Source organism: Eumetopias jubatus, unplaced genomic scaffold (assembly GCF_037043125.1).
Source record: "Eumetopias jubatus isolate StellerSeaLion01/CBP00866 unplaced genomic scaffold, mEumJub1_p1.0 scaffold_3, whole genome shotgun sequence".
Classification (NCBI taxonomy): domain Eukaryota; kingdom Metazoa; phylum Chordata; class Mammalia; order Carnivora; family Otariidae; genus Eumetopias; species Eumetopias jubatus.
Genome location: NW_028274809.1, coordinates 8,439,422 through 8,453,631, shown reverse-complemented (window position 1 = coordinate 8,453,631; position 14,210 = coordinate 8,439,422). Strand labels below are relative to the sequence as shown.

The window sequence follows — 14,210 nt, the reverse complement described above, 5'->3', positions numbered from 1 at the left end:
TTAACCATCTGAGCCACCCAGGCGCCCACACTTACGTAATTTTTGAATACTGACATTAAAACCAACCCATGAACTCACCACCCAGATTAAGAAATAGACCACAGTATTGTTGAAGCACCCTGTGTTCCTCTCTATCCTAACTGCTAGTTTTTTCCCCAAGAGGTAACTACTTTCTCAAACATGCTAATCAAAATGTGCTTTTCTTTATACTTTACCTGTATTTATTATCCCTAAAAGTATTAGTTTTGCTTGTTTCTCAACCTTACAAAAAATACCATGCTACATATATTCTTCTGTGACTTGCTTTTTTCATTTAACATTGTTTCTAAAATATATTTATATATTTCATTCATTTTAATTCATAACATTTCCATCTCTTGAAATATACCACAGTTTATTTATCTATCAGTGGATATTTGGGTTGAACTAAAGTTTTGCTATTAGAAATAATGCTCCTATGAACATTCCAGTGCTTACTAACTAAACTCTACTTAACTAGACTTACTTAACTTACTAACTAGACTTTACTTAAGAGTAAAATTAATGCATCACACATATGTACATGTTAAGCTTTACAACTTTATAGCCACACCATTTTGCAAAGTAGCTGTGCCTGTTTTTAGTTCTATCAGTAGTATGTAAGAGTTTCTGTTGCTTCACATTCTTATCAACACTGGATATAGTTAGACTCTTCCATTTTTGCCATTCAAGTGGGTGTAAAATGGTATCTTGTGATGTTAATTTATATTTTCCCAATTACTAATGAGATTGAGCATCTTTTCTTATATTTATGGTCATTATGTTTTCTGGAAAATGTCTTCGTATCTTTTACATTTTTTTCACAGTTAAGTTTTTGTTTAGATAAATTTTCAGAAATTGCAAAATGATACAGAGAGTTCCTGTATACCTTTAGCCAGCTTCTCCTTATGTTGACATCTTACATTACCATAGAATATTTATGAAAACCAAGAAATTAATCTTGGTATGATACTATTAAATAAAAGTGTAGAACTTACTCAAATCTTACAAGTTTTTCCACTTACATCCTTTTTCTATTTGAGAAACTGGTCCAGAGTCCTACATTGCAGTTAGCTGTCATGTTGCTGCAGTTGTTCCAGTTTGTGACAATTTGTCAGCCTTGTCTTTCATGACCTTGACACTTTCGAGGAGTACTGGTCAGTGATTTTGTAGAATGTTTCTCAGCTTGGGTTTGTCTAACATTTTCTCATGATTAGACTGAGATTAGGCATCATTGGGAGGGATACCGCAGAGGCAGTGTGCGTCATATCAGGGAGTACATGATGTCACTGTGTATTACTGGTGATGTTAACTTTGACCACTTGGCTAAGGAAGTACCTGCCAGAATTCCTAACTTAACTGTTTTCCCCTTGTAATTCTTAGATTTGGGGGAAGGTTTTTTTGAGGTTATCCAGTTATTCTGTTTCTGCTTAAACTTTCACCCCCTCATTTTAGCATTCATTTTTTATTGGGCTGTTACTTGATTTTTTGTAGTTAAAACAGTATTCTAGGAAGTAATTGTTTTAGCAGTTAACTGGTAGGGAAAATATCTTCTTTGCAGTTTATGACTTGTTTTTTCATGTTATTAATGTTAACTTCTAAAGAATAGGCATTTTAAGTTGCATTTTCTAACTTTTTGATACTGGCATATAAGATTACAATTAACTTTTGTATATTAATCCTGTATCCAGCCATCTTGCTAAATCCCCTTATTAATTTTAATGCTTTGGACATAGTTTCCTTTGAATTTTCCTTGTGGGTAGTCATATCATTGGTAAGTAATGATAAGTTTGTTTCTTCCATTCTAATCCCTATAACTTTTATTTCTTTTTCCTATCTTCCTAAACTGGCAACTTACAATTGAAGAGAAGATATTTTCCACACTAGTAAGTGATGAAAGTTCAATTTTGAATGAAAGCAATAGTAGGAGACCTTTTTTTCCCCCTGATATTTTTGAAATGCTAATACTAATAATTTTGCTAATGCGGCACCTAGTTTTTAAAAGACTCTAGATACCTAAATACATGTCTTTGGGTTTTATTTGTTTGTTTTTACTATCTTGCAATTTTCTTAGTTTTCCTTTGGAGTTTCAAGGAGGAATTGTATGTCCTTTTTCCAGGCTCAAAAGCTTCAATTCATTTATTCAGTTATTCATTTATTCACTAAACCATCATGTTTTGGGCACCTAAGATGAACAAGTGTCAGTGTAAGATACAAAATAATGTTTATTCTCTTTAGGATGATCCTCTTCATCTGTTGGTAGAGAAGAAGAGATGTGCCTAACGTGCTATGACACAGCTAGAAAGTGGCATGGGCCAGAAAGTGATAGCACTGAGGAGAGAGATCTACTCTGGAGGACAGGGTGGCTTCCTGGCCTTGCTACTATAGTCCATGAAGGTGAAATGAATGTGGTATATGTTTTGTGGGCCTACTTCAATTTGGAAGCCATAAAGGAGTACCTTTAAGATAGAAATATACTGCTTAAGGACGGAGCTACTTATAATATTTTTATGCTCTAGAACCAACAGTACCTTGTCAATATGTAGTGAATACCTGCAAGATACATGATGTGAGCAGTCCTGAGATTTTATTTTTGGTAATAAGAGTGTTACATTTTTTGTTGCAGAGTGAAGGACAGGAAAGAAGTTTGCTTCTCACGGAAGATATTTTAAAGTATTTTATATTACTTAGGATGCTTTTAGCACCAGTGATGGAAAACCCTGACCCAAAGTGATTTAAATAGTAAGGGAACATATTATTTTACGTAAGTGGGAATCCGGAGGTTGTACAGGCTACAGGGCTCAGTGACTTGAGGATGTTGGCCCTTTGCTGTCTTCAGTGATCTAATAGTAGATTCTCTATGGTAGTGAAGACGGCTGCCACTATGGCCAAACTGCATGCCTTCTTGATCACATCAAGCAAGGAAGGGGAAAAGCCTGTCTACCAGCCATGATACTGATCACAGTCTCCGGGGGAACCATTCCCTGATTTTATTCGAATAATGAAGATCTGCCTCTGGAGTTGAAAATGAGTCCCCCATATGAAAAAGATTAGGTTTCTGTTAGAAAGGATGAAGAGGGGGAATAAATGTAGGGTGGGCAACCAGTACAGGGCATCACAGGTTTTTATTAGATTATAGTAAATGTTTCTATATTTTTTAATTAAAAAATATTACAATATTAAAGGAAGTTTAGAAAATGAGAAAAAATCACTCATAATAATTAACACCATTTTTTAGCTCTTCCCCTTCAATCTTTTCATAAATGTTTTTACATAGTTAAATTATACCTTTGAACATTTCATTTTTTTGTTTTATGTCAGTCATTTTTATGTTGCTACATTTTCAAAATTTTCTAAAGTGCATAATAAACAATTGAACAAAAATGCCACGATTTAGTTTGTCATTTACCTGTTATTAAAATCTAGGTTACCTCTTTTACTTCTTTGTTTCCGTTTTTAAAAATAAACTTTTTTTTTAGAGCAGTGTTAGATTTATAGGAAAATTATTAAGATAGTACAGAGATTTCTTCTATACCCCTGGACCTAGTTTCCCCTATCATTAACATATCAGTGTGGTACATTTGTTACAATTAATGAACTTTAATGTTATTAACTTTAATTCATTAACTTTAGTGTTTAATGAATTTTAAACATTATTAACTGAGGTCCATACTTTTATTCAGAAATCCTTTATTTTTAAAAATTGAATGTCCTTTTTCTGTCCCAGGATACCGATACATTTACTTGTTGTCATGTCTCCTTAGGATGTCTTGTCTCTGAGCTTCAAAGTTATTTTTGAAGGACATATTTTAATGCAGAGTAGGCTGAAGTGTGGTTTTTAAGAGAATCAGCCAGACATTTTGATGTGACATTGAATCATAGTTGTCCAAAAGCAGCTGTTACCATCTTTTAAGAGAATGGCGAGAAGACAGAAACTTAGAAAGCTATAATAGTAGAACTATAACGTGTGAAAGAGAAAGTTACTTTCAGTATTCATTTTAAGTAAAACTTACACCAAAATTTGAAAATGAAAGCAAACCCTTATGTAAGACAGACAATGTATGAGTCTGTTCCCTAGTAGGTTGTGCTTTTGTTTAGATCCCAGGGCATTCTGGTTTTGAAGGTAATGGCAGGATCTACCAGTTAATAGACAGCATAAGAGTCTTTCTGGGACATCGAAAGCCCAAAAGGCATGAGCTCTTTCAGCATGCTGACCTGTTCGAGCTTTGTCTCCTGCAGGCTCTCCAGGCTGTGCTGCTCTCAATTATATCTCCAAGGAAAATCTATAATAAATTTATTTAAATAAGGTACTTGAGAAATGTTATCTGGAACTTAGTAAAATAAATGTTAATTACTACTAATAGAAACTTGGAGTCATTGATGACATTTGGAAGTCATAACCAAAATATAATTTTGTCTTTATGAGCCATATTATAATTTTAGTAAACAAATCAAGGTTCTTTGGATTCAGAATATAGCCTAGTGAAGATTTTTGCCAGAACAAAAAGCACCAATAAAATAAAAGAAATTTTTTCATTAAATTTCAGTGAAGGTCCAATGCTGATATGACTTGTTCAGACAGTTAGTATTAGATCCATCTTCAGCTGCTTACTTTTGTCATCTTTCCTTTTCACCTTCCCTCCCCCACAGAGGTAGATTCAGTACGCAGCGCTAGTCGTCATCTTTGGGGAAATTTCTCCATCTCTGGTAGGCCATAGTTCTTCATCTAGTAGTTTTTCAGAAAAAGGTTTATGAAAACTATATTCCTTGAGTTCTGGCACTTAGAAATCTTCGTCTTCAAAATCCAGTAATGTCACTAGACTATGTTTCAGTGATGTTTTTCTGTATTAGATTTCCTGAGACATGGCATATATGCCTTTTCTGTGTGTAAAATTTCTTTTATTTCAGGAAAGTTGTCTTAATATCTTCCAAATGTTTTCTATTTCACGTATCTAGTTCCTTCAGGAATACCAGTTATGCTAATGTTGGATCTCTTTCATCTGCCTTTCACATCTGTCTGTTTTCTCTATAATCTCTTAAAAATTCTTTGTACCTTTCAATTTAATTTTTCTCAACTTCTGTCAAGCTATATCTTGATGAACCTTATTTTTTTAGAGTCAGTTTTTCATTAGTTACCTCCTGTATGACCTTCATTTTTGTAGTGGATTTATTTTTTTCTACGTATTTCCTAGGTCTGAAGCAGTAGTTTTTATTTCCTTTTGTGAAATTAATTTTTTTATTATGCCCCTGCATCTTTACTTTGAGTTCTTCCCTTATAGTGGTGATATATTCTTATGAAGATCTTTGGTCACGATAGTCATTTCTGTGGCCACATACTTACACAGTATGTTTTATCCTTCTGTAATTTCTTTTCCTTCTTCCTTTTAACATGCAGTATTTTCTTGTTTAATAGAATGCCTGGGATGTCGCCTTCCCATGTTTAAATAATGAGGTCTTCCCAGATTTTAGTATTCTATTTTAAAAAGTTGGATATTATAAAATGCCTTTTGTTAAAATGTTTAGGCCCTTTTCTGCTTCAGGCATAAGATAATCATTTTTGGCCACTCTGATGTCACCAGGTAAGAGTAGGGTGGCCACTGTTTTAAGTCTACCTCACAAAGACTGGTATGATGCTATCACCACGTAGAAGAATATGTTTTTTTCATGCTAGTTTCATCCTCTAAAACCTCTATGTGATCTACATCATTGTTTATACTTCTCCCAGAAACTATGTATGCTGTCTGATTTTATGTATAATTAAGTATTTTATGTGATTTTTAAATACTGGAGGGTACAATCATATGAAATTGTGTTTTACAGGTAAAAAAATGGTCAAATATATTGGCAATTTCTTGTCTCAACATAATCTATGATTAATCTCTCTATATTATTACTTAACCATTCTTGAATCTTTTACTTCTGAGTCATCCCTCAGCTGGCTTGAATTGCAGATATGTTTTTTTCAGGAAATGGGTAGTCTACTTTGTGCCTTGATTTATATCATTTGGGATTCTTGGAGTCTTAGCTTCCAATTCAGAAGAATCATGACTTATATCTCCAGAGATATTAAAATCTCTCAGTTGTAGAGGTGAGTATTATTGTGAGTGGGTCTTAACCATGATATTGAAAGGCCCAACTCCTCCCTTGCACTCTTGGTTCCTAGACGGTGTGCTTGGCTTTAGGATACTAAGAGCAACTTTGTATCCTAGGGGAGAGCCCTCCAACCTCATAAGGTGTTGCCTCCCAATTTAGTTCATTAGTACACTGTTACACCATTCTAATCAGTGAATTCAGTGCGCTTTGCTACTTCTATAAGATGAAATCCTCAGTTACAGTGTTGAGTAATATAACATAATAGCTTAAAAGATAATTTGGTAAATCTATGGATTGTTTTTCTATAAGCAAGGAGGGTGGAGCAAATGAAGGTAACAAACCCAAACCCAGAATTAATGTTTCTTTCAATGGAGAGAAATAACTGCCCTCTGCATCATAGAAGAGCTCAGCAAACTCAGTCTGCTATCAGGTAATTGGTGGGTCCTCCTGCTACGGTTCTGAATCAGAGGCTCAAAGCTGGTTGCTTCTCCTGGCAAACTGGCATCCTACAGGTGTGGTAGACAGGTCATTATTAGTAAGAGGAAGTTCATGCCATGGAGCTAATTTCCTGCTACCTTGTACTTTGTTCTTATTACCAGTGAGCAAGCACTGCAGTGGTTGGGAAGGGAGATTGGTTGACATTTTCCCGACAGATCATCCTACCTCCACAGTGGAAGTCTTTTGCTGAGCATTCTCACAGGACACAAATAGTCATACTCTGGGCTCACTTCAGTAGGCCTATTTCATGCACATGTCTCTTCCCCAGACATTCTTGTCATCAGTACTCCAATCTTCCTTCTTTCAGGTTCCTATCCATCAGGCTAAACTCGTAGCAACTGCCCATCAGGCCATGTTTCTTCAGCCAAAGTAGACCATGGATATATTGCTTGAAGTTCTGCTTGCAGGGAGGACGTTTCTGCTCTACTGTCTTTTCAGAGACCACCCTTAGAATGGATATAACCCTATATAGTCCACTTATGATTCATGACAGTGAAAAGTCAGTTGGAACTAGGCATCCAGGGTCCTCAGACCTTTCTGCATCCTCCTATATAACAGTGTGTGTGTGTGTGTGTGTGTGTGTGTGTGTGTGTGCGTGTGTGTAGAAAGAGAGTCTGGTTCCCTGAGTCTTATTTTTCCTGATTAGTACCCCAACTTTACACATAAGAGATTTAGTGAGACCCTGAATTCAACGATGTGATGATTTATTGCTCTTTAAATTTTATTCCCCCCCGCCCCAGCTTATCCTGGCAGCTGCAAGAGAGTCAAAATACGCATTTGATGCATATAAGAAGTCCCTCAGTTTTCAGTTTAGCCTGGAATCAGGAATTTAGAGGCTGAGCATGTAATTCTTTTTTTTCCATCCCGTTTTCGGGTTCTCCAGGCCTCTCACTTTCTGTGAGCTCTTTGATATCTTTTCAATAAATTCCTTTCCCAACCAGTCAGTTTCTTGTGCTTGCAACCAAGAACCCAGACAGTTAAAGACATAAGTATTAGGAGATGAATGTAGGAAACAGAACCTCAGGAAGCTATGAGAATAATAGATGGGTTGGAAGCAACTCGGGTCTGATTTATTTCCAAAATGTCCTTTAGACTTCAGAGGCAGTAACAACAGGTTCCTTAAATCCTCAGTGGAAACTTCATTCTAGTGAACACAGGTAATAATGTAGTCATTTCAAAAATAATGATCATTTTGAAAATTAATGACACTTGAGTCTTTAAACTGTCTAGACTTTTCTTTCTTTCTTTCTTTTTTTTTTTTTTTTTAAGTAAGCTCTGCACCCAACATGGGGCTTAAACTCACAACCCTGAAATCAAGAGTTGCATCCCCTATCAGCTGAGCCAGCCAGGAGCCCCCTGTGTATAACTTCTTGATTGCAAATAAAAGAAACTAACTCTGGTTGGAAAAGGAGTTTATCAGAAGGATATTGAAGGGCTCACAGAAACAGTTAAGAGTCTTGAATGTTTAAAAGTTGTAGGCAGGAACCAAGGCAGATCTGGAGAAGCAAGGACAAGAAATCCAGCCATCATCTTTTATCAGGATTAGATTGGCCACAATGCCAACGGCTCGTACACTGCTCTGACAGATCAGCATTGCCACTGGACCCTGTTGCCACCACTGCCATCACTAGAAACCACTCTAGCTGCCACGAATGAATCCTGAGTACCTCTTTGTCTGCGTAGCATTCTCTCCACGTTCAAAGTCATGAGTTGAGGCAGAGTCTAAGTCATATACAGCGTGCTGGCTACTGGTTTTCATAGAGTGAGAGGAGTGTTCTCTAAACGCCTGGCATTATGTAGGAGGCTAGTCACTTCTGTAATGGAAGTTGTAGTCCTTTGGCCCACTGACATGCAATGTAGAAGTCTTTTTTAATATGCTCCAGTGTTGCAGCAGCACTAGGACCCTCCGCGGGGTCTGATCCTGGGTGGAAGTGGGCAAAGCCTGTGGCTCTATGGCTAGACAATTGAACACGCTCATCCCCTGGTGCTTGCCCCCCACTGGAAACCAGCACAACCACTGGGCCGACCTCTACGGATGGCTGGAGTGGGATGGCTTCTTCAGCACCACCGTCACCAGCCCTAAGCCCATGGGCAAGCAGGGCCGCGTCCTGCTGTCCGAGTGCACCCGCTCCCAGGGCTTCCTGGACCCCTACCGGCTGTTTGGCAACATCCTAGATAAGCCCCAACAGGTGGGGAACACTCTGCCGCCGCCACTGGCCAAAGCCATTGGCTTGGAGATCAAGTGCTGTATGTTAGCCAAAGCTCGAGAGAGTGCCTCGGTTAAAATCAAAGAGGAGGAAACTACTAAGGACTTGTTTTGCCCTCCCATCGCCCTTGTTTCTGGCACCAGGGATCCCCAACATGCACTGATGTTGTATTTTTAACATGTCAATCTGTCAGTTCAAATGTGTCGTTCACGGTGTTTGTGGCCTTGGCTGACATGAAGCTGCTCTGTGAGGTTTGCTTATCAACTAATGACTTAGTGATCAAACTGTGCAGTACTTTGTGCATTCTGGATTTTAAAAGTTTTTTATTATGCGTTATATCAAATCTACCACTGTATGAGTGGAAATTAAGACTTTATGTAGTTTTTGTATGTTGTAATATTTCTTCAAATAAATCTCTACTATAAATTAAAAAAAAAAAGAAACTAACTCTGGTTAGTTTTTTAGTTGCTTTATGGCGTTCACCATAATGTTTAATAGTGTTGGTGAGAGTTAACACCCTTGTCTTCTTCCTGGTCTGGAGAAAAGCACTTGGTGTTTCTCCACTAAGTTTTGGTATTAGCTCTAGGGTTTTCCTGGGTGCCATTAATCAAGCTGAAGGTTCCCTGTTCATTACTCATTTGTTGAGAGTTATGATCATGAATGGATGTTGAATTTGTCCACTGCTTTTCTGCATCTGTCAAAATGATTGAATGTTTTTCTCATCGTTTGCTAATACAATGAATTTTATTGATTGGTTTTTGAATGTTGGACAGATCTTTAAATCTTGGTCATGATGTATTATCCTTTTTATATACAGTTGACCCTTTGTATGTTGTGTGTATTATATACTCTATTCCTAGAACAAAGTAAGCTAGAGAAAAGAAAATGTTATTAAGAAAATCATAAGGGAAAATACATTTATATTACTGTACTGTATTTTTAAAAATCTGTATATAAGTGAACCCACACAGTTCAACCCCATATTGTTCAAGGGTGAATTCTATGTGTTAATATTGCATAAGAATTTTAAGAATGTGTTCATGAGGAATATTGATCTCATGAATCCTTTGTCTGATTTTGGTATCAAGGTAATGCTGGCTTCATAAGATTAGTTGGAAAGTGTTCCATCCTCTTCTATATTCGGAAAGAATTTGTATATAATTGGTATTAATTCTTTTTTTAAATACTTGGTAGCATTTACCAGTGAAACTGTCTGGGCCTGGAGTTTTCTTTGTGGGAAGGTTTTTAAACTATGAATTCAGTGTTTTAAATAGATACAGGAATATTTAGGTATTGGGTTCGGCTTGAATAATCTTAGGCAGTTTGTATCTTTTAGGGAATTTATCCATTTCATCCAAGATGTTGAATTAAAGTCACTTATAATTCCCTTATTATCCTTTTAATGCTTGTAGGGTCTATAATGATGTTTCCTCTCTCATTCCTGATATTGGTAATTTGGGTCTTTCCTTATTTTTCTTGATTAGCCTCACTAGAAACTTTTCTGTTTTATTCTCTTTTTTTTCTTTAAGATTTTTGTTTGTTTATTTGAGAGAGAGAATGAGAGAGAGAGAGCACGAGAGGGAGGAGGGTCAGAGGGAGCAGACTCCCCGCTGAGCAGGGAGCCTGACGTGGGACTTGATCCCGGGACTCCAGGATCATGACCTGAGCCGAAGGCAGTCGCTTAACCAAATGAGCCAGCTTTTGATTTTACTGGTTTTCCTTATTGTTCATTTTCTGTCCCTTGATTCTTTTTTTCTATTTATTTATTTATTTATTTATTTATTTATTTATTTATTTGATGTGTTCCATGATTCATTGTTTGCATATAATACCCAGTGCTCCATGCAGAACGTGACTCCTTAATACCCATCACCAGCTAACACATCCTTCCACCCGCCTCCCCTCTCAAACCCTCAGTTTGTTTCTCAGAGTCCGTAGTCTCTCATGGTTGGTCTCCCCCTCCAAATTACCCCCCTTCATTTTTCCCCTCCTACTGTCTTCTTTTTTTTTTTTTAACATATAATATTTGTTTCAGAGGTACAGGTCTGTGATTCATCAGTCTTACATAATTCACAGCGCTCACCATAGCACATACCCTCCCCAATGTCTATCACCCAGCCACCCCATCCCGCCCACCCCCCAGCGCTCCAGCAACCCTCAGTTTGTTTCCTGAGATTAAAAATTCCTCATATCAGTGAGATCAGATGATATACATCCCTTGATTCTTATTTATTTTTTTCTTCCTTCTGCTTACCCGGGATCTAATTTGCTTTTCTTTTTTCAATTTTTTAAGATAGAAGCTTTAGATCACTAATATGAGACATTTCTTCTTTTCTAATATGAGCATTACATTTATTTAAAGCAGAATTTCCCTCAAAGCAGTGCTTTAGCTGCTTCTCACAAATATTGATATATTGTGTTTTATTCAGTTCGAAATATTTTCTGATTCTCTTTTTCTCATTTAGCCCACTGGTTGTTTAATTTCCAAATATTTATAGATCTTCCTGATAGCTTTCTGTATTTTTTCCCCTCGTATTTTTGCTGCTTTTGGCTTTTTGATATGCTTTCTGGGGAAGTGACACTGGTCTGAGCCCGTGTTGTATGTGTGGAGCCCACAGGCAACCCACAGGCTATGGAACTTATGCAGGTAGGCAGGTGTATGTGTCAGCTATTGGCTGGTTTCTCTTGGCTTAGCCCAGGCATCTACCCTTACGTAGGAAACAATCCTCAAAGAAATTGAATGGCTCCAGAGAAAGCCCTAATGCCAGAGCTAAACCCCTTGCAGGAAGAGTATCATACTTCCTATTGACTATCTGTATTCAACACATAACTTAGACTTACGGCCTGAATGTGGCATGCCAGTACTAAACGAGAATTAAGCGCTATCAATTTTGGTGTATTTATAGATGACCCATAGATGAAGAGTAATATTTGCCTTCCAAAAGGTGGAACCCTACCCATAGCATCAGAACTATTCCATTAAATGCGATCTTACTTTTACTGGACCAACACCCCAAAATGTGAGTGGTAGTTTGCTGAGTGACCAGATTGCAGATAATTTTAATTTTCTTCTTGATGCATTTCTGTATTTTCTAACTTCTCTTTTTTTTTTTAAGATTTTATTTATTTGACAGAGAGAGACACAACGAGAGAGGGAACACAGGCTGGGGGAGTGGGGGAGGGAGAAGCAGGCTTCCTGCTGAGCAGGGGAGCCCGATGTGGGGCTTGATCCCAGGACCCTGGGATCATGACCTGAGCCGAAGGCAGACGCTTAACAACTGAGCCACCCAGGCGCCCCTATTTTCTAACTTCTTACAGTGAAAATATATTAGTAGTGTGTTCAGATAAAATATTAAGGTAATAATTAGAATTGTGAAAAAAATGTTAAGTATCAGATCTAATCTAGTGAGCATGACTCAAGGTATAGGCGCTGTGAAACTAATGATTTAACAGCAAACTGGGCTAATCAGAATTGTCTCTAAAGGTGTTTGCAAGAGAAGGAATTGACAAAAGCTTTTAACAATATCAATTTGACTTTTTCATGAAAAACAATTGCAAGAAGCCCAAGAAAGGCCATCTGGCCCAACTCCCCACATCAGAATTCCTGAAGAACGTTAAAATTATACTGTAGTTAGGGATTTAACAGGGCAAGAGTATCCTTGTTTCTTCTGCTTGGCCCCCCATTTACTGGTGATGGTGTTCTCGCTGGGGGAAGGGCAGGAGGTTTTGAAGATTTTCCTACTACCCTCACTTTTAGAGAGGAAACGGATGCCTATGATCCATTTATTCACTAACATGCTTGTTCCTCTCTGTTCTGTTCACAGGCAGCTGGCTAAGAGTCTTGGGCAGGCTGGTGAAATTGAGCCTGAAACAGAAGGAATACTAACAGAGTATGGTGTGGATTTCTCTGATTTCTCTTCGGAAGTTCTAGACTGTCTCCCTCAAGGTCTGCCCTGGACAATCCCACCAGAGGAATTCAGCAAGAGAAGAGATTTAAGGTAAATATCTGAAACTCTTTAAGAATAACATGTTTCTACCTTTCTGTCTTCTAACTTCACTTTCTTAGGGACGGGGCTCAGATATTTCCATCTTTCTACCAACATTCAAATTCAGTTCAGTTGAGAATTAAGTGCTCTGTACTAGAGGTTGGCAAATTATGGCCCACAAGGTAAATCTAGCCCACTGCCTATTTATGTATAGCCTATGAGCTAAGCATGGTTTTTGTATTTTTAACTGATTGAAAAAAAATCAAAACAAAAATAATCTTTCATGAAAATTATATGAAATTCAAATTTCAGTATCCATTAAGTTGTATTGGAACACAGCCATGCTTATTTGGTTATATTTTGTTTATGGCTATCTTTTTGCACTACATTAGGGTTGAATAATTGCAACAGAGACCATATGGCCTGCAACGGGCTCTCTGGCCCTTTATAGAAAAAGCGTGCTCATGTCTGTTCTAGACCATTCTAATTTCAAAAGATACAGTTGCCATCTTTTTTTCTCATTGTTATGCCCTGTAGGTCTGATCAAATAAACGACAATGTTATCTGGTCAGAAGTACCTTCCTTTAAATGGGCCTCTTCAGGCACAGAGCAAAGGATTCAAAGCTTCTGTGCTTGGAGCTTCATTTTAAAGCTTTACTTTTAGGTCTGGAATTTGTTGGAAAGTACTTTTGTGGTATTTTTATAACAACATCTTCTTTGAAGATGTTTCTTCATTGTGGGATGTTAGTTCTTTTCTGATATTTCTCTTCAGAATTTGGTTTCAGTACTGGCATTCATTTTGGATGCCACATGGAGATATTTAGAACCAAGAAACTTTTCATACAACCCACTGAGGCTGTGGAAGGTTTTCTGCTAAGGTCATCCCATGTCAGAGTCTTTTCCGCCACACTCGCTTACTTCATGAAGCTGCACTTACGATACCTTCGCTCTCGTTGCCCATTACTCCGCCTAAGTTTGAGAATCCCCCTTCTCTGCTCCCTCTTGCTATGGTAACTTTTAGGAATTTACTGCCTTTTTTTTCTTTTCTTGCCAAGGGTAGGCAAGGAAAAGGAGATGACAGTCCCCTTTCCTACTTGTTAGTAGCTCTGATGGAACACATGTTTATATTTGAAGTCACTTAACTCAAGTTACCGTCCTGGCTTTCAGCAGTAACCACCACTCATGGAACTCCTACTGGTCAGTGATCTCATCAGGGGTTTGGGATCTTGGACCCAAACCTTACTCTCTCGGAACTGTCGTTTTCTCGTATACAAATTGAAGGGCTCGTTTTCTAAGGTCTTTCCCTAAACCTAGGAATCTATTAAAAAAAAAAAATCTAGTAAGAATAATTGGCTGAACTTCATTGTTTGAAGTTTAAGTCAGTGTAGCCATTCCGCAGTAACTATCA

General features: G+C 37.6%; 1 protein-coding gene across 10 annotated transcripts in view; it reads left to right on the top strand.

Annotated features, from left to right (window-relative positions):
• Nucleotides 1-14,210, top strand: part of DIS3L2 (DIS3 like 3'-5' exoribonuclease 2) — a 355,216-nt gene that overhangs the window by 167,999 nt on the left and 173,007 nt on the right. For all 10 annotated transcript variants that reach the window (XM_088021501.1, XM_028105173.2, XM_028105172.2 and 7 more), the window contains one exon: nucleotides 12,641-12,814. In XM_088021501.1, the coding sequence (XP_087877627.1) occupies nucleotides 12,641-12,814 (174 nt within the window). The remainder of the gene's footprint in view (nucleotides 1-12,640; nucleotides 12,815-14,210) is intronic.